This window comes from Sinocyclocheilus anshuiensis, unplaced genomic scaffold, assembly GCF_001515605.1.
Source record: "Sinocyclocheilus anshuiensis isolate Anshui unplaced genomic scaffold, SAMN03320099.WGS_v1.1 scaffold1163, whole genome shotgun sequence".
Classification (NCBI taxonomy): Eukaryota; Metazoa; Chordata; class Actinopteri; order Cypriniformes; family Cyprinidae; genus Sinocyclocheilus; species Sinocyclocheilus anshuiensis.
In genome coordinates, this window is record NW_015544295.1 from 381296 (window position 1) to 406428 (window position 25133).

At 37.1% G+C, this 25133-nt stretch overlaps 2 protein-coding genes across 6 annotated transcripts in view; one reads left to right on the forward strand and one right to left on the reverse strand.

Annotated features, from left to right (window-relative positions):
- Nucleotides 1–724: 724 nt before the first annotated feature.
- Nucleotides 725–5486, reverse strand: LOC107698089 (uncharacterized). Of its 2 annotated transcripts, none has more exons than XM_016499001.1 (8): nt 5305–5486; nt 4128–4270; nt 3836–3868; nt 3682–3742; nt 3491–3603; nt 2879–2942; nt 1829–1988; nt 725–1360 (listed from the first exon to the last, which is right to left on the reverse strand). In XM_016499001.1, exons 2-8 carry the CDS (start codon nt 4211–4213, stop codon nt 1230–1232), a joined length of 648 nt encoding a protein of 215 aa, XP_016354487.1. In that variant the 5' UTR covers nt 4214–4270; nt 5305–5486; the 3' UTR covers nt 725–1229. The 2 variants fall into 2 exon arrangements, with proteins under 2 accessions (XP_016354487.1, XP_016354486.1); XM_016499000.1 differs by having other exon boundaries at nt 3836–3998.
- A 387-nt stretch (nt 5487–5873) lies between these two features.
- fkbp15b (FKBP prolyl isomerase family member 15b) overlaps nt 5874–25133 on the forward strand; it is a 23819-nt gene continuing 4559 nt past the window's right edge. For 3 of the 4 annotated variants that reach the window (XM_016499010.1, XM_016499013.1, XM_016499012.1), the window contains exons 1-26: nt 5874–6094; nt 8033–8139; nt 9229–9307; nt 9553–9622; nt 9697–9771; nt 9860–9958; nt 11050–11199; nt 12442–12510; nt 12607–12750; nt 12922–13049; nt 13143–13191; nt 14165–14290; nt 14467–14557; nt 15138–15214; nt 16070–16112; nt 16261–16370; nt 16457–16555; nt 16786–16880; nt 17651–17753; nt 18741–18773; nt 19105–19276; nt 20226–20362; nt 20458–20613; nt 20770–20922; nt 22383–22475; nt 22865–22978. In XM_016499010.1, the coding sequence (XP_016354496.1) occupies nt 6045–6094; nt 8033–8139; nt 9229–9307; nt 9553–9622; nt 9697–9771; nt 9860–9958; nt 11050–11199; nt 12442–12510; nt 12607–12750; nt 12922–13049; nt 13143–13191; nt 14165–14290; nt 14467–14557; nt 15138–15214; nt 16070–16112; nt 16261–16370; nt 16457–16555; nt 16786–16880; nt 17651–17753; nt 18741–18773; nt 19105–19276; nt 20226–20362; nt 20458–20613; nt 20770–20922; nt 22383–22475; nt 22865–22978 (2622 nt within the window). In that variant the 5' untranslated portion in view covers nt 5874–6044. The remainder of the gene's footprint in view (nt 6095–8032; nt 8140–9228; nt 9308–9552; nt 9623–9696; nt 9772–9859; nt 9959–11049; nt 11200–12441; nt 12511–12606; nt 12751–12921; nt 13050–13142; nt 13192–14164; nt 14291–14466; nt 14558–15137; nt 15215–16069; nt 16113–16260; nt 16371–16456; nt 16556–16785; nt 16881–17650; nt 17754–18740; nt 18774–19104; nt 19277–20225; nt 20363–20457; nt 20614–20769; nt 20923–22382; nt 22476–22864; nt 22979–25133) is intronic. The other variant, XM_016499011.1, reaches the window with a different exon arrangement.

Below are 25133 nucleotides of genomic sequence, written 5' to 3' on the forward strand. Positions count from 1 at the left end.
TCAACATATTCTGTTACACCAAATACACAAAATAATGATCTTTAAAATAGCATCATATGACCCCTTTAAGCATTTATGCTGTTTAGCGTAGCTAATTTACGGAGCCAGTTCCCTGACCTTGTTTAAGTTTCTAGGTCTAGTTCCCTTAGTCTAGTCAAAGTCTTGCCTTGCCTGTTTTCTGATCTTCTGCCTGTGTATCTTGGATTAACCCTTTGCTTTGCTGTTTCGGACTATGTTTGCACCTCGCCTGGACTATTGCTCATTTTATTGGATAACCCCTCTTGTCAAGCCCTTTGGATTATGTTCGCCGTTGATCGACCTACGCCTGTTTATCGGATTACTCTTGTGTCTTGCCCTCAATATACCTGTTGCCAATGTCTGACCCTCGCCTGTTTCTGACCATTCTAATGAATAAAGCTTTGCAAATGGATCCGCACGTCTCTCGTCCCTGTCGCCTCGTTACAATTACGTCATTGGCAGGCGACACAATGACACTATAGACACGGTCCGTGTCACTAGTTAAAATTGCTTATTTCTCTGGATTTAAACATTCTTCGAAACATTTGGGATAATGTAAGTACACAAGTCAGCAAAATATACACTAAAATAAGCACTGTTCTAGTGGTTTTTGGATATTTTAATAAAAAAATCTTACATATTGCACCTTTAAATCTCAATTTTTATACATTATAAACTATCTGTGTTGGCAAAGCCCTATTTTTTTGAAAGTCTAAAAAGCAGTGATCAAAACTGATCACAGGTAAAAACATGATTTTAACTACATACTAAATACTATCTGGTTGTACATAAGTATTGATTTCTTTTTAAAACATAAAAATACATTTTAACAATTGTGCATGTTTGTTGATAATTGTCAACTGCAGTTCTATTCATATAGCATATATCAACCGAACACACACTATATTTGATGTAGTCACTTTGCAAGTTCAGTTCAGTTAGGATTTGAATCACTCTGATCTGCTCTGCCACCTGCTGTTTATCATCATAATGCACATTTGTGAATAGATTAACTGTTCAGGCAGTGAAAAACAAACCACGTAGGCTACATTTTAATTATTTGTTGAAACTAGTCTATGTTTAAAATAGGAATTGACTTTCAAGACAATCATTGGACACGACTAACTACTTATGGAACAGACTTTTCATTTACAGTTAAAAACCTTTGTCTTCTTAATGTGGCATAAGTATGAGATCTGTTTAGGTCTGTTTCAGTGGCCTCTCCAGCACTTTACTGATTCTAAACTCAGGCTCAAGGCTGGACTGACACTACTGCTCTTTGGGTTTGGGTGTGGTGTGGTTAGGCTTGGCAGTTTTTGATCCAATGATCCCCACCCACTATCTGTGGACAGATGAGTGGGAGAGACAGAAAGAAAAGGAAGGAATAAATAGACACACAGACATATAATATGCTATATCATATTATATATGAAACATTATACTCACGCTCATGTCGTTCCAAACCTGTATGACTTTCTGCTGAACACAAAAGAAGATATTTTGAAGAATGTTGGTAACCAAACTGTTGTGGGTCCCACTGACTTCCATTGTCCAATATGGACAAAAATAGTCAGTGGGACCAAAACTGTTTGGTAACCACTTTTTAAAATATCTTCTTTTGTGTTCCACAGAAGAAAGAAAGTTGTACAGGTTTGGAATGACATGAGGGACAGTCCATCATTTTTGGGTAAACTATCCCTTTAAGTTGGTAGTACTCTATTACTCCAATTACAGAACTGAGAAATTATTTCATTTAATATGGGTCAGTTAGGAAAACTGTAGCTTTATCCCAAAACATATATATGCTCACCTTTGACCGCTAGGCTGTGGGAGAGGTGATGTGGGGTGGTTTTGGGAATGGGATTAAAGCCAATGCCCACCCACCGTGGGCTGCCAGCGCCCTCTTGTGTAGAGTTAATTCCTCTCTTCCCTCTCCTTTTACGACCGTTACTCTTCTTCCGCTGGTTGGCCTGAATATAAACAAACAAAAACAGCAGAATTATGCTGGACAAACACACTTCTGCTTTAAAAGACTAAGAGTTACATATAATTAATAAAAAATAAAATAAAAATGTAAATAAATCACTTACAGTCAAACCAACATTTATTCAGACACCTTCAACATTTCTCACGTTATAATGGTTATATTCGCTATAGTTTCGAAAATGGTAATAAAATATGACAAGAACTCAGAGTTAAACTGTGTCAGAACAAATTCATCTTGATAATGTCAGAGAACTTTGATAGAAAGGTATGTAATGAATTCGGTTGAATAGCTGTCAGCTGTTAAATTTAAGTACAAAATTAGATAATACCACTTTAGCTCGACCTATTACCAAACAAAGCTTAATCTTGTTCAGTCTGTGGTGTAAAAAGTTCGCATTAGCAATTAAAGATAAAACACTTAAGCTAAACATGGTCAGGTCAAAGTGTCTGAATAATTTTTGGTCCCAAATTTTTATCAATTCTACTGATAGTCCACTGTATGAAGACTTTTTGGGTATAATATGTCACAGTTTACTTTATTTTGCTATCCTCACTTGCATAACTGAACTATAGCGTCCTGCACCCACTAGTAAAAATGATATCTGGTGTCTGAATAATTTTTGGTTTGACTGTATTTTTTAAATAGGCATTTTAAACAAAAGTCATAATTATACAGAGAGACAAATTTATGTATTATTATTATTAAGCAGTTGAATATATCCAAAATGTATTAATACTAATAATACATATTTTAAATTACATATAAAATCTTTTTTTTTTTTGTAAATATATATAAAGTTTTGGCATCTACTAATGATGCTCTCACATTATTATGGCTGCATAATTATACCAGACACATTGCCTGGTCACTCACCACTATGGACGGCTTGGATGGAAGGCAGACTAACTCTTTTATAGTGATGTTTGGAGATTTAGACCTTCATAGTGAAAAGCAGATGCCAAACATCAGTTAAATGCAAGTATAAAAAAACACTGTACATGTGACTAATGAACAAGTATGCAATTCATTTTCAAGTAGCCATACGTTCTGGTCAGGACTTTTTAAAATTGCCTAAAATATCCAGTTTTTGAATTTGTATTTCTATGGACCCTTTTCACAGACTGTGATAACGCGTTTTAATGATCATCAGCATCGCAAATCCTGCAAAGCTTTTTATAATTTCAATTTTTAAAAAATGTATGTACATTTACAACACTTACATTTTTCGTACATGTAATGTATGAGGATTGTAGAGAGAACGTCAATAGGAAAACAAAGCCAAAACACAGCTATTTAAGGCAATTTAGAAACCCCGGACAGGCCAAGACATGTCCAGGAAAAAGAGAAAAACATATGGTCATCACATGTTTGATATCCATAACTCATAAAGGTGGTTTAAAAATGCTATAATATGCAGTGCTACTTATATGATTTATAAGACCTTGTTGATACAATGGTAAGCAATTATTGTAAGGTCAGGCCTACTTGTTTTGGCGGAGCCACTGAGGCTCATGGTGTGGGTTGGGATTCCACATAACCACTGGACACTGTGGCAACTCAGAGCGACCCATCAAAGGACTGATCTCAACTGTATTTAACTGCAATCACAAGTCACGATTTATATAATTCAGATATGATTACTGATATTTTGGAAGTCAAGTGTAACCTCTACATACCTTGAGCATATTGTTTGGTTTATCGCTGGGCAACATGATGTCTGGGAAGGAAAGATTTGCCCTGACAAACAATAACCAGAGACTGTGAGTAGTGGGACAGAAAAATAACAGTTCTGATCACTTTTGTATTAATGCAGTGATGTATTAGACTTACCTCTTAATCTTCTGAGTGTCTTGTGTCTGTTTGCTGAGAGAAACACAAGAGACATCATTCAAAGATGCCTCTGTGTCAGCACCGTACAGTGGCCTTTCTTTAATCGGTCTCCCCCGTCCAGCCCATTCAGAGACATTAACTATACTCAGAGATGGAAAGTCCTCTGCTCGTATTACAAGAGACCAGAATAACAATGTGGCATTATACAGATAAAGATCAAATTAATAAGGGACTGGATGTAGATGACACAAAGAAATGATGCAATATCCATAAATCTGGAAAGGAAACACACCATTTTTGAGAGAGTGTTTCCTCACACGTGCTGGATTGTGGCGTTTGATTCCTCTGGTGCAGCGGCGCTCGGTGTCCCAGCAGCATGGGTGCGAACACAGCACCCTGAAACAATGAGCTCCATCCACACTGGCCTCAAAGTCCCTGAAAAATGAAGGAAAATAGATGAGTTTTCAGAGAACTACAATGAACCTGATCAGACTTGTGAGTGGAAAAACTTAAAGCAATCGTTCACCCAAAAATTAAAACATACAGTACTTTACTCATCCTCAGGCCATCTAAGATGGGTTTGTTTCTTCATCGTAACAGATTTGGAGAAGTGTAGCATTGCATCACTTGCTCACCAGTGGATCCTCTGCAGTGAATGGGTGCCGTCAGAATGAGAGTCCAAACAGCTGATAAAAACATCACTATAATCCACACCACTCCAGTCCATCAGTTAATGTCTTGTGAAGAGAAAAGACAAATCCATGATTGTCTAACATCCAAAACGTCCATCTGTTTTTGTCTTCTTACATTAAAATCCACAGAAAATCCACATGTTCACTACTTTTTTTTCACTTATGAACAGTGCCTGATCTGGGCATATTTCCCTCCTGATTCAGACGAGACAATTTTTTCACTGGAGAAAACAATATTATGGATAGAGGACTCGGATAGACTGGAGTGCTGTGGATTACTTGTGGATTATTGTGATGTTTTTATCAGCTGTTTGGACTCTCATTCTGACGGCACCCATTCACTGCAGAGGATCCACTGGTGAGCAAGTGATGAAATGCTAAATTTCTCCAAATCTGTTCCTGTAAAGAAACAAACTCATCTACATCTTGGATGGCCTGAGGGTGAGTAAATCTTCAGCACATGTTCATTTTTGGGTGAAATATTCCTTTAAAGAGTCTTTTTTTAGCCTATTAATATTCGAGCATATAAAATATTATTAGTGAGAAACGTTCAAAATAACCTACAGGCTTTTATTCATTTACTGAGTAAAATGACAATGTGACAATAAAAATAGAACAACCCTTTAATCCCTTTGTGATAATCATTTATTCCCTTTAAGAAAAGCGCTTAGCTTACATTTTATTTGAACTGGATTCGTTTTGTCCATTTGGTGTAATAGCACTATAACACTTATATATATTTATATATAATACACTATAACATTTATATACACTTACCTCATTTGTTAAAACAGTACATCCTCACAAGCGTTAACAAGCGTGTGCCTTTGCTTGTGTAAAGTGTGGTTGCTTAGCAGCAGGAGAAGTCCACAGGCCTACTTTCACTGTAAAAGCCCGCATGCAAATCGGATGCGATGCTGCTGTGGCATTTGTTATGAAAATCAAACTGTCGGATCTGTAATACAGATCAAATAGATTCTCGAATTACGATTATGAAACATTTCCGCCAAACTTATATTCGTTTTCGTATAGTTTTACAACAGCTGATGCATCATGAAATAAATATAAATAATAATATGAAATATAATAACATAAACAATAATAAGTTATGTGTTTTTAAGAAGAAAAATGTAAATAAAACGTTAGTACACGAGGAATAAATAAAGGAAATCCATTATATTTAATAACTTTTTAAAATTATTTTCGTATTATTAATAAATCTAAACAACTCAGTACATTAACTATAAGCACATTAAAATATATTTCAGATTTTCCAAATGTGTTTTAATGACTCGTTTTTTCTCTCTCGCGCCAGTTTGAGTAGAAGTGCCGAGTGACGTAAGCGCACGTGATCAGGTGGCGGGTCAGCTGACACCAGCAGAACCAGGAAGTGCCTGGGGAGAATTATTACGCGTTAATATTTACTCGCCGCATGCAGGCTGTCATTACTTCATATCTGGAATAGAAGTAAATCTGGCGCCTCAGTTCGCCTCGCGGTGTGAAGTTCAGTCAGGGCCATGTTTGCAGCAGACGACGAGGACGGAGACTTTCTGTCTCCCACTGGAGGGTGAGTTCCTGCCGGACAAACACACTATCTTGCAGACAAAAGTCATCAGACAAACGACATTCACTGTTTAAATAGAGTTTGTGTAGATGTGTAACACCGAACCTGAAATGCAGCGACGGTATGGGGAAGAAAAAACAATTCTGGTGCCAGAGAGAAGAGAAGTGTCGCGCGTTGGCTAATACCGGACATTAATGTAGCAGATATAGTGCAGCTGTTTTATGGCTGACAGGTCAACTTGAACAACTTTAGTTGCGACAAAGTACAAGAACAGACAAGAGAGTCGTGTGATGTGTTGAATGTTACATGTTCTCGCATTGCGTCCATGATCATATGATGTCTGATCTTTAACAGTCCTGCTTTAGAGACCTCTTGCTTGGGGTGTTGATGTGATCAATTCCACTAAAATCATCTCGCCCTATGAAGTATTTTAATGCCAGATAGCTTTCTTTCTAAACTAAAAACTCCAAGATGTCACAGCCCACTTAAAAACCACTAGTGGCCCCCACTAATTAAAACGCATTAAAGTCTCAACGAAATTGCAGAACTAACTTTGATTTATGTAATGTAAGACTTTCAGACGTTTTAAGTGTTGTACTATTTAGTTTCTATATATGATTTATGTGATACCTTACTGTATCATGTTTGATACGCAAATGTCTAAAGCTTCTAAATAATCAAAACTGTGTTGTCTGTTATACTGTTAAAGATTTACATTACAGGCTATCAATATTTAATTTTTCCTTTTGTCTAAATAAATATCAGCAACTGCACCATATTTCATATTTTTGCTCAGTTTGGGATAATAAAACTCAGGTGTTTTTTTTCTTCCTTGAGTATGAGCTCCATATTCGCCTATATCATCATACTATAGAAGCCATAAAAGCCTAATCGACTTTTTTTTTAACAAATAAAAACAAAAAATAATAATAATATGGCTGTTATTTCAAATGTCAGGCTTTACAGGATTACGTTACATTATGACATTGTTTTTCTACTCATTATAGTACTGTACTGATAGGTGGATTATTTATTTACTTATTTTAATATATTTTTATCTGTTTATTTATTTATTTTATTTTAATTTTTTTATTACTCATTCCTATTCTGTTATTTTTAATGATAGCTTTTATTTTTTATAATTTATTTAATTATTTTATTCAAATGATCCATTGTTTTTACATTTTTCTCTAAACATGTACACAGACTCCCTAACACATTTTTTGTGCCCCCCTGAGGGTCCCCAGACCCCATTTTCAAACCTCTTTAAGTGTCACTAAATTTTGGAGCCACTACATTTCTTGTCTCTGGTGTTATATCCAATTCTGCGCTGGCATCCACATGTGTTAATGTGGAATATGAAGCTGTTGAGAAGGATTGTAGAGAGGTGGAGAGTCAGCGTGTTAATGCCGCTCACATGCTGGTAGTTACACGTCCCGGATCAGAGCAGGGCCACAGTCTGGGAACGGGGCGCCCACAGTCACGCGGCGCTGCTGTGTGGTTGTAGTCCCTGCCAGACCTGCTAAAGAGATCTGATACTACATGGAAGTTGGAAATGTGGCATGAAGCTCAGATGAACACGAGGAGTGATTGACTGGTTATCATTGCATAGCTTCCAGCTCAGGCAGCAGGTCAGAAACAGGTCAGCTGAGCATGGCAGGACAGCAGGACAATGACTACAAGTGGAGACAGATCCATGGGTCAGTGGCGTATGCGTTCTAGCTTCCTGATGATATTGTGGAAGTCGTACTTTTTTGGTTTCATATGTTGTTGCAGGTGTTCACTGATGTTCTCAGTTTAAAGTGTAATCAAAAAGTCATTCAAAGTCAAAATTAGGTTAGCTTTGATTTGAGAATTGAGCGTCGTTCTGAGACTCATGTGATCTCACGCAAGTGGAGCAGTGTAATAGTGGCCTTACTTGCTGTTTTTTTGTGATTCCAGAGCAAAGTTAGCCTCTCTGTTTGGACTGGATCAGGCAGCAAGCCAGGGGAACGAGTCTTTCCAGTACATGGCACCCAAACAGCCCCGCAAGAGCCCTGCCAACTCAGGTAAGACTGCAGGAGCCTCTGCGAGTGTGAGCTGACACTTAAAAGTGGTCATATCACGAGGAATCACATTTTTCTATTTTGTTTTTTTTAAATAAAATAAATTGGTGAGGAGTTAGAAACTGCATAAAAACTGCATTTATAATTACAAACTATATCTAGCACATCAGCAAATCTGCAAGCACAGCACCAAAAACCTTCCATACGAAAGGGGTGTTTCTAAAGGTTCAACAGCAAAAAACTGACATTTAATTGCAAGGATCCAAGAGAAATAAAATGCTTTCTTCTTTTGCACACGCTGAATGTGTTAAATTTGCTAAAGGAACAATGTAAATCAGCCAATGGCACAAACACACCTGTGAATTTAGCACTGATGTCAGTTCGCATCGGGCAAAAAACATTGACGCAAACGTACATATCAATAGTCTCTGAAACAATAATGTCCTTGTTTGATAGGAATGAAACCACAATAGAATGAATTGCATCTGCTAAAACTGTGAAAGTGCACTCAAACATCTCATTTATATATTTATATAGCCTAGGCTAAACATTTTTGGGTTGATAAGATTCTTTTGTAATGTTTTTTGGCTTATGAAGGCTACATTCATGTGATTAAAAATACTGTAATATTGTGAAATATTATTACAATTTAAATGAATTGTTTTGTATTTAAGTGTATTTTAGAATGCTATTTATTCCTGTGATCAAAGCTGAATTTCCAACATCATTACTCCAGTCTTCAGTCACACATTATCCTTCAGAAATCATTCTAATATGCTGATTTACTGCTTAAGAAACATTTCATATTATTATCATCATTGAAAACAGTTGTGCTGCTTAAGATTTTTTTGGAAACCGTAATACATTTTTTTTTTTTTTTTCGGAATTCTTTGATGAATAGAAAGTTCAAAGGAACAGCATTTATTTAAAATAGAATTATGAACAGTGTAAATATATTAACTATCACTTTTGATCATTTTAATGCATACTTTTGCATGCCTTTGAACTGTAGTGTAAGAGGACCTCATAGGGAAAAATAATGAATATGAAGTACGATAATACTTTTTTTTTATGACATGTTTTGTTTTACAGGACCCCCAACCCAAAAGGGTGCACCTCCTCCAAACTCTCCTGCTGTTCTCTTTGCTACTGCAGTACATGCATACAGATAGTAAGTTGGAAAAGATGCAGAAGCTTTTTTAATTTTGTGTATTATTTGTTATTTAATTTTAAGTGTATTGAATAAAGCATGGAAAATGTACAGATCTGTATTGCCGCACATTTTAAACCTGTCTTCCAAAGCAAAGTGCCTTTTACAAGTATTTATCTTGAGTACTGGTTGTCTGTGGTAAGGTACAGTTTGCAGACTGATGTTATGAATAGAGATATGCAGCGATCACTGTTTTTTCTGTGCAGTGTTAACGGACAGTATGTGAAACAAGGCAAGCTTGGAGCTGCGGTCCTTGGACATCATTCAACTAAAGAGGTTAGAATGATCACGTTTGTCTTCTTTTGACTGAGTCTTTCTTAACACATTTGCTTGTCTGCACTCTTTTTCAGTACAAGATCCTGCTGTATGTCAGTCAACAGAAGCAGGTGACGGCCGCCAGGATCCACAGCGGCTTCGTTCTCACTGTGAGCTCTTATTCACATTATTCAAGTCAGACAACACTTGTTTGTTTTCTATGTTTTTTTTTTTTCTAACTGTCTCTCTCACATTCAGGTCCAGCCCAGTAACTACTGCACGTTTTATGATGACCAGAGACAGAATTGGTCGCTGATGTTTGAATCTGAGAAAGCAGCTACAGACTTTTGTAAAGAGGTTTGTGTTTTATGTTTGTATTTTAGCTCATGAGTAGTAGGCTTGCCGCGATAGACGGTGCTGACGGTGATACCGGTGTTAAGCCGTCACTTGCCCACCGCGGCACCGACCCCCACCGTCGTTTTGATTTTTTATAGTAATAATAATAATTTAGTTCAGTAAAAGAACAGACACTACAATTAAAAACTGAACGCGGCTGCTCAATGCAGCGTGCCGAACGACAGTCGCATCACAGATCAGATTTAATTTCTCCAGTGAGGAGAGTGAGTCGAGCTGACTGACAAGAAGAGTGGGGTGAGACAGACAAGATGATCGCGATGATTTAGTTTCTAAACGAGATGCAAAAGCGCCTGTTTGGCAATATTTTGGATTTTGAAAAGCCTGTTGACTTTTGCCGTTTATCTAAGGTGATTTTGGAAGTTTTTTTAAACATTCATTTCTTATTTAATTGGTTCCACATTGTTTGCTGATTTTTACTTTATTTAAACTTTGTGTCGTTTATTTATTTATTTTTACATCAAGGTGTATGCCGTGCCTCCAAGCTTTCTTACTTGTTTTGCTAATAAATGTTCTACGTTTCTTATTTATTGGTTATATATTATGCATGTTTACTTAGCCTATTTCCAGTTTTGTATACCTATTTAAACTTTATGTAAGTTATTTGTTATTTTATATTAGGCATAGCCTGCCCTATAGCATGGTGTATTTTTATTTGTTTTGTTAATAAAAGTTCTATGTTTTATGTATAGGCTAAAGTGAGTTTGACGTTGTATTTTGTTGTTGCATTCAAGCAATTGACGCTGAACTGCCGCTTATTCAAAAGTGAAAGTAAAAGGTGCACGGTGCTTTTAAGCTATTTAAAAGCGAAGGAAAGCGAGGAAAAGAGGGAAAATTCAAACGAACAATTGCTTTACGCCGAATTGCCGCTATTTGAAAGTGAAAGTAAAATGCGCATGCAGCTTTTACAAGCTATTTAAAAGCGAAGGAAAGCGAGAAAAAGTGGGAACGCCCTGCCCCCGCCCCTGCGGTGATTAACCTCACCATCACAACCCTAATGAGGAGCTTCTTACGCAGTAATAATATTGTTTCAGGTTTGTCTTGCCAAAGTGAACTGCAGCAGTGCGTTAGACTCAGTCCTGATCCAGGATCTTGTTCTCGGTGAGGGTCAGTCTGTGGAGAATGGAGACTCTTTAGAAGTGGCCTACTCTGGCTGGCTACTGCAAAACAACACCATCGGACAGGTAAAGATGTTTTGTCAATGACCACATTTACGTGTGCACAGTGTCCAAAATGGACAGTGTAAATAAAAATGGCTTTGGTGAGTAAATAAGATGCCATTATGATCCAAAATGTACTATGCGCTAAGCAAGTTAATGTATTTGCATGATGCATGCATTATGAGAATATGGCAGAATTCTGATTAAAATTCTCGTGAACATGGTTTTCATGAGAATTGTAGAACAACACTAAGGTTCAGTAAGTTCCGTTTTTAAAAGAAGTATCTTGTGCTCACCAAGGCTGCATTTATTTAAAAAATAAACTAAAAACATTGATATTGTGAAATATTATTACAATTTAAAAGAACTGTTTTCTATTGAAGTATATTTTAAAATATAATTTATTCTTGTGATGTAAAGCTGAATTTTCAGCATCATTACTCCAGTCTTCAGTGTCACGTGATCTCTCAGAAATCATTCTAATATGTGACCCTGGAGCACAAAAGCAGTCTTAAGTCACTGGGGTATATTTGTAGCAATAGCCAAAAATACATAGTATGGGTCAAAATTGTAGATTTTTCTTTTATGCCAAAAATCATTAGGATATTAAGTAAAGATCATGTTCCATGAAGATATTTTGTAAATTTCCTACTGTAAATATATCAAAACTTAATTTTTGATTAGTAATATGCATTGCTAAGAACTTCATTTGGACAAATTTAAAGGTGATTTTTTTGCACCCTCAGATTCCAGATTTTCAAATAGTTGTATCTCGGCCAAATATTGTCCTATCATAACAAACCATACATCAATGGAAAGCTTATTTGTTCAGATTTCAGATGATGTATAAATCTCAATTTTGAAAAATTGACACTTAAGACTGGTTTTGTGGTCCAGGGTCACATATGATGGTTTGCGGCTCAAGAAACATTTTTTTATTATTATCAATTTTAAAAACGCGTTTTTTGTGGAAACATTTTTATCAGGATTCTTTGATGGATTAAAGTTCAAAAGAACAGCATTTATTTGCAATATAATTTTTTTGTAATATCATAAATGTCTTTGCTGTCACTTTAATGTGTCCTTGCATAATAAAAGTAAGAATTTTTATAAAAAAAAAAACTTTTGGACTAGTTTATGAGCGTAATGAAATATCTATAGATAAATTATTTTATTTGAAGTAATCTGTAGATAAATAGTTTTATTTGTTGCTACCCAGCTTTTATATATATATATATTTTATTTATTTTTTTTCTTCTCCTCCAGGTGTTTGACTCAAATCTGAATAAAGACAAACTGCTGAGACTGAAGCTCGGGGCTGGGAAAGTCATTAAGGTGAGGGGGAAGTTGGCTGGGCTGGATTACATGTGTCATTATCACTCATATGGCAGTCTAAAGCTCACTCTCTCTCTCTGTCTGTCCGTCTCTCAGGGCTGGGAGGACGGGATGTTAAATATGCGTAAAGGCGGAAAGCGACTCATGGTGATTCCACCCAGTCTCGCGTACGGGTCTCAGGGCGTTGCCAACCACGTCCCACCGGACAGCACGCTAGTCTTTGAAGCCGAGATTCGTCGGGTACGTCATTCTCACATTCAGAGCTTCCCTTTACTCCCTCATGTTTGACTGTATAATGTTAATACATACTCAAAAGTATGTGCTTTTACATCCTCGACACAGTTGTAGAATATGCAAATTGAGATCCAGCCCTGCTCTCTTCATCTGAATTCTCTCTTGATGCATGCTCAGGTTAAGTTTGCAAAGGATGGAAGTTTAAGAGATTCGGCGGCTCCGTCTCCTGCTCCCAGCGTGGAGAGTCTGACCCCCTCCGAGCTCAACCAGCCCCTCAGCACTGTCCCACAAACCAGCAAACCCAGGTGAGCCCTACAGGCCTTCTGTTGGAGCTTGACTGGAGATTGTTTATATTAATAATATTTTATTGAGGTTTGCTGTTTCCTCTTTGTTTACAGTGAACCGCCTCTTCGAGCAAAATCAAACTCCCTCAGTGAACAGCTCAGTGTAAGATTTGGCTCTTCTCCGTTTAACCACACATTTATTTTTAGCATTTTGTTTCATTGATGCAGATTTTTATTGTAAATAAATAAATCTGGAGCTGTGGCTTAGTGGTTAGTGCAGAACATATGTATTTATAACAAATAGGTGTGCACAGTATATCAGGAATGTAATTATCGGCCAACATTAAAGATGATTTTAGCCTGTCAAATCAGTATCTGACGATATTGGAAATATACCGTATTTTTAATTATGCAGGCTGATATTTTCTATTTTTACCTTTGTTGTCTTTTAGCTTTAGAATTACACTACTGTTCAAAAGGTGAGGGGAAAATAGCACAACTGTGTTCAACACTGATAATAATCAGAAATCAGCAGCAAATCAGCATATTAGAATGATTTCTGAAGGATCGTGTGACACTGAAGACTGAAGTAATGATGCTGGACATTCAACTTTGATCACAGGAATAAATTACATTTTAAAATATTTTCAAAAAGAAAACTTTCAAAATATTATGAAAATATTTCATAATATTACTGTTTTTACTGTATTTTTGATCAAATAAATGTAATGTTGGTGAGCATAGGAGACGTTCGAAAAAATCTTACAGACATCAAACTTTGGAATGGAATGGTAGTTTAAGTTAAATAATACTTAATGACATTAATAATTTTATTACACTCTTAAATGTTTATCAAATCTCAGAAAGGAATATTCATCTGTCATAGTTTTAATAATAATGTTTGATGCCCAAATTAATTTGTATTATTATTATTATTATTTTTAGTAGTAGTAGTAGTATTTCTTTTTTACATAAAACAGTGAGACTTTTATTATAGGCACTTTATTAGTAATCAGTCGTAGTATGAAAATAATTATCGACTAGAATTTTAATATCAATGCTTCACTAATAATAAACCTTCTGCAGTATAATAAATATGCCTGTGTGTTTTCTGACATGTTTTGCAATGTCTTCAGAATCCTGATGCCACTAAAGCTAAACTGATTTCACGCATGGCCAAAATGGGCCAGCCAATGCTGCCCTTCATGACCGGCCCAGCCTCATCGCCCTCACAGCCAGACTCTAGTGACTCTGAACTTGAGGCAAGGTTTATTTTTGTGAGACATTCATTGAGAACTTCATTTCAGAGACTCTGTCTCCTAACCAGACACGGCACAAAAATCTGCCACTGTACTCTATGTTTTTGTCCTTTAATAAAGATACTCAGTGTAAATGTGAGGGATAATCCTCATGCGCTCTGATCCTGTTATTGCTGTAGGACCCGAGTGTGTCCAGACTCAAGGAATATAGCAGTGAACCATCACCTCAACCTGTGCACATCTCCTCCGGCCCGCCACCTTCAGTGCAGGGTAACACCTATATCAAATCATATTCTGATCAAGGTCAGGAGTGTAACATAGTGTAAAATAATGCACTTTTTATAAGATATACTCATTGTTTGTTAAAGCAATAAGCCCCAAGAAGCCGTGGTTTAATAAGGGGCATTGTTAGGCATGACGCAAAGCGGAGTGCTTAAAACCCCCTTAGCTGTTATAAATTCACTGTAAACCACGGCTTCACGGGGCTTATTGCTTTTATAAAACGGTTATTCCATATACGTAGTAAGGTTTCACAAAATAAAAAAGTGTAATGATATAAATAAAAACAGTATTCTTCCACCAAACAATGTAGTTCCTCAGAAAGAGTTGTGGTTCCAACAAAGTGGTTGCCGAGCAACACACAGAAGTAAACAAAGGTGTGTGTTTGTAGTGTAATTTACAACAGCTTCAAATGTGGCTCAACCAATCAGAATCAAGGACCGGAACTATCCGTTTTATAAAATGAAATGTAGCATAAACCTACAAAACCAGCGCACAAATGCATAGCTATATACTGTTATACAGTTCATTTTAGTTTTATGACATTGTATTCACTCTCTCTTCATTCCAGCTTCAGCCCTTCTACCGGTTACAATGGCAACAGCCAATCCACAGCCCATGATTCCTGGAGCAGTACATGCCTTTCAGGTGGATAACTCACTAGTGCTGTGAAAATTCATTCTGTCATCATTTACTCACCCTCAAGTTGATCCAAATCTGTATGAGTTTCTTTCTTCTGTTTAACATAAAAAGATATTTTGAAGAATGTTGACTTCTAAGTATAAGTCAATGGGGACCAGAAACTGTTTGGCTACCAACATTCTTCAAAATAACTTATTTTGTGGTCAACAGAAGAAAGAAACTCATACATGTTTGGAACAACTTGATGGTGAGTAAATGATGATTATTAATATTGCTCCTACTGTTAGTTAGTGATCTGCTGCCGGTTGCACCAGCTGTGTGTAACTTAGCTTAGTTGCAACCTAAAGAGGCACAAAGTTACAACTTGTGCAGTATGTATATTTGCATTGTGCAATAAAACTTGAACTGTAACTCTGCATCAGTAAGCTCATGTTTTACCAGACAAACTTCAATTCTTTAGACATGTGATCATTTTTACACTCATCTGCTTTTTAAGAGAGAGAACATGTAAATAAATTATTGTTAGCGGCTCTTCAACACACACTTGATTTAAAGATTTTTTTTCAGTATTAAATCATTTATTAATTTTAAATGCAGTTTTTAATGTTATATTATGCACCTATGCATTACTTTAGTAAAGTAACGTGCTTACTAGCTACATATTCTGCCTTAAGAACAAATGATGCAACCAAATTAATTACAGAGTTTGTTATTACAAACTAGCTAGTAGTTCATTAACCCCTAGTGTGGACTTTATTATTTCAATTTAAGTAACTTACAAATGGCTGGTGCAACCCTATCCTGAACAAACCCTTAACACCAAGCATAAAACATCAGTTGACTGTGATTTCCTCTTTGCAGCCTGTAAGTCAGATGTACCCCACACAGACTGTGCCTTACCAAGGTAAAGATCATAGCTGTGCACTACAAAATCTGTACAACCTACGAAATCTTACTGCTTTGACATAAATATTGCATTTATTTGTAGCTTATCAGCTGCAGATGTGAATGTTTTAAGGTTGGGATTGTAAATGATTGTCTGTCTCTTTAAGGAACTAGTGATGTCACATCCTTCTTGATGACAGAGGCTCGACAGCACAACACTGAAATCCGATTGGCTGTTGGTAAAGTAGCAGACAGACTGGACCACTTATCTTCGAAGGTTGGTATATTATAAGTCAATATTTCGAAGTAACTATTACATTATATACTTGCACAACTTTTTGAGAAACCTCTCTTCTTTTTCAGATTGATGACCTACAAAAGCAAGGCAGCGTTTCGTTGGGCTTATCGAATGTATCCATGGAAACAGCAATGATCATGCACAACATTCAGAGAATCATACAGGTAATTAATTGGCAGGTGAGCAGTGATTGGTCAATCAAACCCTCATTCATATTTTTCAGTACTTGCAGTTTTTGAGGGAACTACAGACGGATTATGAGTTGATGAAAAGCTAATAAAAATGTACAATGAAAATAAATACATTTTCAATCAATCAATCAAAATAAAATACTTAAAAAAAGCTGAAATATTTTGTTGACCTGCATGTCATGTGACTTCATTCATTCATTCAGGAGAATGAATGTCTGAAGAAAGAGGTGTTTGAGAAAAGCTCCCGCATTGAGGAGCAGAACCGCAAGATCAGCGAGCTCATCAATCAGAACCAGAGGTCAGGATTCAGTTCAACTCTCTCACTTTATGCCCGGTTCAGACTACACGATTTTAGCCCGATTTTGCCACGATTTGCTTGACGTAGGGTGTCGTGGGGATTCGTAAACGACAATGGGCGTCGGGACACACGATTCCATCGTTTCAGCTCGTGTAGCGTGTCATAGTGGACGACAACCGATTCCACGTCTGCAATGCTTCACGACATCACGACAGAAAGACTAGCATGTTTAATTTTTTTTCCGTCGTCCATGACGAGTTCTGTCACATTGGTGACGTTGACCAATAGCAGCACAGAAGCTCTTTCATACACAGGTTTCAAACATGGCGAAACGAAAGAGAGATGGTGCTGCTAGGTGGAATTATGAGATGGAGGAAAGGTTCGTGGAGCTGTGGCAACAGTACTCCTGCCTGTATGATGTGTCATCAAGGGACTACCACGACAGAACAAAGAAAGAAAAATGCTGGCGAACTATAGCGGAAGCGCTTCAGCAATGTTTACAGTCTTGTTTTCGGAAGTCAGTCGCTAGTTCCGCCTTCTCGAATGACATCACGCACGTCATTAAAGATGGCACGCGATGAATGGTCGGGAAGCAACGTATAGTCTGACATGTTTCTTGTCCACGACAAGATTTTAGGAGTCAAAATCGTGTAATCTGACACAGTGACTATCGTGACCGACAAAAATGTCGTGTAGTCTGAACCAGGCATTACTGTTTTGACTATCATGTCAAATAAGATTGTGACTCGAGGGTGTTTGTGTTTGTGTAGGTATGTGGAGCAGAGTAATCAGCTGATGGAGCAGAGAAACGACTCGCTGAAGAACAGCAGTGAACAGAATCAGACCAGAATACTGCAGGCAGAGCAAGACAAGGTAACTCTATTAAACAGTCCAATCCATTACACACACACACACACACACACACACAATAACACCAGAGCAGCTCTGCTTCAAAATGTAGTGAGCTGCCATGCTTTATACTGCCTACATGGGCTGATGACTACATCAGGTGCCTGATCTGAAGTGCTCTTCTTAGACAGCATCTTCACATGGCATACAGTTAGCGCTCCTCAGGTGACTCAACTCCCAGTGTGTTTCAATAGAGTTGTGAATAGAGTTTCAATAGAGTAACAATAGAGTTATATTCAAGTTATGAATATAATGATGTGATACTTGGTCGCTCCAGTATTGTGTATTTGGAAGTGCAGAATTTAACTCGAAATCCAACAAACTCTGTATTTCTGCAGCAGGTTTTTGTATAAGTTTGTCTGAATTTCCACAATTTTTAAGGAGTGGGGAAGCAATATAATGGACAGACTATATATAGCACTGGGACTCTGACACCATCAGGTTTATAAGTGTTTGAAAGGAAAAAAATGTTCTGATGTGAGACAGGCCTTTTTGAGACTTTAATTTGAGAAAAGCTGCAGCAAATTCAGTCATTTTAGGCTGTAAAAATCAGCAAATGTGCAAAAATAATCTGACAAAAAACATTGTCAATTTTTGTATTTTTTTTATTATATTTTTAAAGACTTTTTTGTGAAGGATACGCGTGATTCTGCCTTAGTTTTTGACCTAAACAAGGCCCAACCATTTGGAAAAGCCATCATGGTCTCTCTAAAAGAGAGGTAGAAGAATGTTTTCCCTGAATTCTTGTTTTTACCACAAAAACCACTCTCTTTACACACTCATTTTAACATTACAGAAGAATCTGGTGTTCATAACACAGCAAAAACTCTTAAATATCTCTACTGTTAACACTTTATTTCCTGCTAAGCCATGTATCTCTGCTCTAATTGGTAAATTAACACTGCTCTGATTGGCTGAGAGCCTTTAGTGGTGACTGCTCTCTTTTCCCTGCATGCACTGCCACAGGAATTGAGCTGGGATCAGGTGAGCAAAAGCGCTGTCCCGCCTCATCCGTGTCTTCATAGTCTTCACTCACTGTTTCCCATCATTTATTTCAGTGAAGCATTTCCCATTTCTCTTTCTGTTCACTCTTTGTTTTAACAGGCGCCACTCACTAACCAATCAGCATTCAGCTCTCAGCAGAGATAGATAGTTCTACCACCATATTTGACGTATCATATTGTCACTGGTTTTGTTTCCTTGTATCTTTTTTCTTTCCATTACAGTCTCGTCATCATTTCATCTGAGTAGTTGTGTTGTAACATGAGTTGAGGATAAGCTGGTTTAATGTCGTCTCTCTGTATCTCTCCGGAAGGCACGCTTGACAGAGGAGTTGGCGTCGTCCACGGCCCGCGTGTCGGAGCTGCAGCTGGAGTTGAGCTCTCAGCAGCAGAAGGCCGCAGCGCTGCAGACCAAACTCAACTCGGCCCTGCAGGACGGTCAGCAGCGCAGCACACACGTCACAACACTGGAGGCGCAGATACTGGGTGAGAACTAGCTAACCATGTTGATCTGTTAACCATGAGTGAAACAAGTGATTCACTGCAAGATGATCTGTTGATCGCTTGGTTTCCAGTTCCCTTGCAGCGAAATATCTGTTGTCCAAAATCGAAATCCGCAAAAATATGTATTAAACAATAAATATGTGGGTGAACTTCACAATAAACATATACAGGTCACATTTCACTAAAAAAATTAAAGAAAAAAATAATGATTTGTATATAGATTTTTACATTATTTTTAATTAAGCATATTCTCATTACCATAACAAATGCAAATGTTTTACCTTTTTTTTTTGTATTTTTTTTTTTTCTTAATTTCAGTATTCTCAATGATTCTTATTATTGTATTACTGTATTTTTAAACCGCATTAAAATATAAATTTAATATATAAATATAAATTATCATGATGCATAAATAATAATGAATTTGTGGGTAAAATTTTATGAAAATTATCATTAAAATAATGAAAAAAGGCTTCATTTTCTCGAGTTAAAATATGCTTTTATTCTTCTCTCTTTTTCTTTTTGGGGTGAAATATGACCAGGACATGTTTTGTTTTTTTTGATTAATTTTTTATTTTATTTGTTGTTTTCTGGTTAACTTTTTTGTTTGTTTGTTTTTCTTTTGTTTTATGTTTTGTTTACAATTTTTTGTTTTGTTTTGTTTTGTTGTTTATTTTGTTAATATTCTTGTTTTTTCATTTGCTTTGCTGTTTTGTTTTCATTTTTTGATTGTTTTGTTGTTTATTTTTTCCTTTTTAAAATGATTTTTGTTTTATCTTTTGTTTGAGTTTTTTTTTTTTCAGTTTTGTTTCTAGTTTGGAACTTTTTTGCTTTCAGTAAGGAAAAATTAGTCAAATGTTAGTGACTGGAAAATTGCATGGAAAACACCTGGTTAAGGCTTGATGTAAGTATCTGTATCTGTGTGTTTCAGAGCTGAAGGAGACGGCAGACAGAGTGCAGAGTCAATACAAGATGGAAAAACAGAAACGAAAGGAACTGGAGCACAAACTCAACAACATGGAAGAAGAGCTACAGGACATGAAAACAGAGAAAGACAGTCTGGAACGAGTGAGTAATTCACACTTCTGTCTGTGTGTACATGTGTGAGGGGAAAACAACAAATAATTGAAACCTCATCTTGTGCATTAACCTCTGTGATTCAGACTCTCTCTGAGAGAAAGAGGAAGTGGCAGTTGGAGAGACAGCGCTGCGATGAGGAACTGGAAGAGGTGAGGAGGGCGGGCCAGCAGGAGTTAGACAACCTCAGGAGCCAATTACGTAAAGCCAGAACGAGCACCGGTCAAGCCGCAGCTGAACAGGTAAATGTGTTTGCACATGATGACAAGAATAGATCCATGCTGAATTCATGGCAACTTTCCTTACCCGTTCCTAACAGTAACTGGGTGTTTAAAGTTGTTGACACTCAATATATGTTTTTTAAGTAAGTAGTTCTACTTTTGTGCCTGTGTGTGTAGCTGTCTCAGCTGCAGGCTGATCTGGAGCAGGAGTGGCAGGTGAAGTGTGATCAGGCTCTGGCAGCGGCACGTGAACAGCAGAGGAGAGAGATGACTGAACTCACAGAGCACAGAGACGCACTGCAGCTCAAACTCACACAGCTGCAGGACAAGGTGCACATACACTACACCATGTGCCGAATGAAATCCAATACTTCTTTCTTACTAATTTTGGGGAGCTGATTCCAAAAGTTGTGGCTGTTTTGCTTGAGCATATCAAACTTTCTCACGAAATATGGTGTTTTGTAGCATTTTTGCTTGTTTTAGACAACCATTAGTAAGGTGAAGTCTTTAAGTATCCCTTAAAGGGGGTCATATGATGAGATTTCAATTTTTCCTTTCTCTTTGGTGTGTTACAAGCTCTTGGTGCATAAAGAAGATCTGTAAAGTTGCAAAGACTAAAGTCTCAAATCCAAAGAGATATTCTTTATAAAAGTTAAGAGTCAGCCACGCCTACCTAAAACGGCTCGTTCTAACACGCCCCCACATACCTACGTCACGATCTGGGAAGATTTGCATAACACCGCCCAAATGTTCACGCAAAGAAAGAAGGCGTAACTTTCATTCTCGCTGTAGTATTGTTGTCGCCGCCGCTGCAGCCATGTCATGAAGGCACTGTGTGATTCGTTGTGAAAGCGAAACTACTTTGTTTGGCCTTCCAAAAGAGGACGATATCTGCTTCGTCATGCCTGGAGCTGATCCGTGCTGGTTGCTGAGGGAATACTACAGCTTCGTGGTGTGGATCAACGGATCGGCTTTCACCGTAGACGAAGTGGAGTCCAGCCCGGGGTCATCACATGTGGTTGCCGCATTTAGCAACATCATATGACCCCTTTAATCAGCCAAAAAAAACACCACAAAACATGATTCCTGTCTTCCTCTGAGCAGGTTACAACTAGTTTTTCATTTCTCAGCCCATTTTCACATGTATGACATTAGTTTATGCCTAATCCTGACTTCAGTGTTAGAATTATGAAGAAAATGCATGCATCTGTGGGTGTTTTACTACAAACAAACGGCGAGAGAAAATTGAAAAATAAATAAATTACATTAAACTACTTTAAAATGACATAGTTCTTCAGTCTGACATTAAATGGAGTATTTCAACATTTTTTCACCCATTTGCAGATTCTAAGCTAAATTATTCATTTTGAATACTTTTTTTTATCCTTAAAATTTTGAAATACATTTCGAAACTTCTGACATTTGACTGCTTTTGTTTTATTGATAAGTGATACATATATATAATTAGAAAAATAATCTTATTTTGTGGAAAAAACTGTACATGATGGAAAGTCTGTACTGATATTTTTAATCTCAGCATATCAAATTAGTTATATTAGGCCTTTTTTTTGCAAATCAGCTTATATTTTTTTCATTATGCAGGGCTATGCTATAGATGAAGACAAACACACACACATACACAAGAAAGTACACACCTGTTTATAATACTTTGACAAGAAAAGTCTTCTTAAACTCATTCGTATTTTGTCTTTTTCTTAATCGGTTGAACAGACAATCACTTATCTAATCAAACTACTGTAACAATGTTTTTTTTAATCTCGTGTCCATAGTTTAATACACTCAAACAGTCCCGTGAATCAGAGGAACAGCTTTTACTACAGCAGCAGGACCAGAGAGAAGAGCTACAGGCCTTGAGAGAAAAGGTGAAACATTGAGGAAAACCAGATTCACCGCTTTCGAGTTGTCCAGTCAGCATAAAAATACCTGATATTTTTTACGTCAAGTTGTGCCTTCATCACTCTGTGAATTTGTTTAAAGGACTAAATTCTTCATTTTTTTCTTCATGGAATTTCTTTCATTCTTTCAATGTTAGTCTGTTAGTTTTGTAATGTTAGTTTTCTTGCACCAAAAATAGTCATTATTTAGTTTTACCCAACTATTTTTTTACCCTCTCTCTGACCTCTCTCTCACCCTGACTGTATCTTCAAGACTTCTATCTTCAACGACTTGGCTAAGCCCTTCACAGTGTCTTCAGGACTTGTGTATGGGTTGTGTATGGGACATGTTGACAGTGGTCTTGCGTGTGTTTCAGTGCTCTGCGCTGGAGCAGAGAGCGGTGTTGCTGAAGCAGCAGGGGGAGACGCGGGTTTCCGAGCTGGAGAGGAAACTGACGGAGCAGCAGCAGCACACAGACACAGCAGAAGAGGTGAGACTTCTACCACTCCAACTCCAGCTGTATTACATCAACAAACCAATTAATAATTGTAATTGGGAATAATAAGAAGAAGATGGTATATGCAGTATTGTCAGTGTCAATATGATGCATCAGAACCTCTCAGTTTGGAGCAAACGTCATAAATCTGCACAAGATTTACCAAGTGTAGTGTAAATTTTACCATCAGTACCTTCAGACAAGCTATGCCTCTGTAAACTGGTTTTATACAAGTCTTGAATCATTGTCTTAAACTGTAGACTTCCAACTGTTGTTTTCCTATATGATTAATGCTGGTGTTATTATACTGTACTACATTCATTTGATGCCTTATTGTAATAACTTTTACGTACATTTTGTGGATAATAATAATAATTAAGATAAGTTAATGAGTTAAACAAAATTGTAAGGAAGTAGTATGACAGTTAATTTATTAAATTAAATTATTTTATTTAAAAAAAAAATTATTTAAATAAATGTAACATGAATTTTGATTACTGGTACTGTTGACCTAATCTCTATTTGTATTAATTTATGTATACACTACTATTCAAAAGTTTGGGGTCTGTAAAACTTTTCTTTTTTTTTAAAGAAATTACTTTTTTGCATTGTTTATTTAGTTAATTAGCAAAGACACAGTTAATAAGATAACTTAGCAAAGACCAAAAGTAACAGTTAAGACATTTAGGGCAAGTTTTACTAAACAGGGCAAATTAGCGCGAGAGCGCAATACCAAAACAGCGCCGATGGGTGTGGAAATTTCTGCGGGTGATTTACTAACAACGTGCAAATGAAAGAACTCAGATGCAACATCTCATTTACATATCGACCAACGCAATATACCAAGCGTAGCGCAAATTAGCTTAGTCGCAAATAAAGAAGTCACAGTATGTTGAAAAGAACCGGAGGCCAACAATTGAAGGGTTGCAAGACGTTTTGATAGACCTGGTATTCCAAGTCGTCTTTTATTTCCTGAAGCAAATTAAATATAACCTAGCTTGGCAAATGATATGTTCGGATAATGTGTGCTCCTGGTATTCAAAATAAATTAATACGTGTGGAAAAATGCTCTCCCTTCTACCACGCGCTCTCTGTTCTCTGCGGTGCCTCCTCCAGCAACAACAAGTGCAGCCATTCAAGCGCAAAATAGTTTAAAGGGGTGGTTCACTGTTTTTTTTTCTAGGCTTGATTGTGTTTATGGGGTGCAGTCTAACATGTGTTAATGCTTCGTTTTTTTAAAAGCGCATTATTTTTCACATAATTTACATTTATTCCACACCGCTCTGTCCCTTCTCTGAGAAACACGCTGATCATTTCCTTCTTTTATGAAGCCCCTCCCTCAGAAATAGGCGATGGGCTCTGATTGGTTAGCTAGCCCAGTGTGTTGTGATTGGCTAAACCGCCTCTAGTGTGTGTCTAAACGTCCCGCCCCTCACCTCAGCGGCATGTGCAGATGCAGAGTGTGTGCTGAGCAGGGGGACGCGAGGAACAGTATTAAGAACCGCTTTTTACGTGCACCTCTAGTTTTCTCTTCCTCTTCTCTAAAGCAGCGCAGCATGGCCTCGCCCCCTTTGCTGCCTTATATCTCCGTTTGCATTGAACTTTTAGCTTCGTAACTTTGCAGATATTGTTTATGCTCAAACAGCAACACTACACACTAACTAACATTAAAAAAGTGAAATCGCAATAAACCACCCCTTTAAGACTATCACTTTTTTTGGGCGTTTAATAATGGTGCAAATACCAGTAATTTGACGAGCGCAAACGTTAGTAAATCGCGTTGCGTGATTCATTTTAATACTAGTCTCTTCCCATAAATTTTGCGTCTGAAAGGGAAACTGCTACTAATGCATATTCAACAAGGTCAGGCGCAAAAATAACTGTGTCCACGCCTTTTCAGCGCTAATTCGTCACTGCGCGTCTTTAGTAAAACCTGACAGTACTATTTTAGCGCCAAAAGACTGTTAGTAAAACTGGCCCTTATAATGTTACAAAAGATTTCTATTTCAAATAAATGCTGGTTTTTGAACTTGTTATTCTGTTCCATGGTTTTATATGGTTTCTACAAAAATATTAAACAACACAACTGTGTTCAACATTGATAATAATAAGAAATGTTTCTTGAGCAGCAAATCAGCATATTAGAATG

Bases quoted from the DNA above. Each gene is read 5' to 3' on its own strand.
- LOC107698089 (XM_016499000.1), bottom strand. The intron at 3,743-3,835 runs GTAAGTCTAATA...ATTGTTTGTCAG, and splicing joins GACACTCAGAAGATTAAGAG to GGCAAATCTTTCCTTCCCAG. The intron at 2,943-3,490 runs GTAGGCCTGACC...TTCACTATGAAG, and splicing joins CAGTGGCTCCGCCAAAACAA to GTCTAAATCTCCAAACATCA.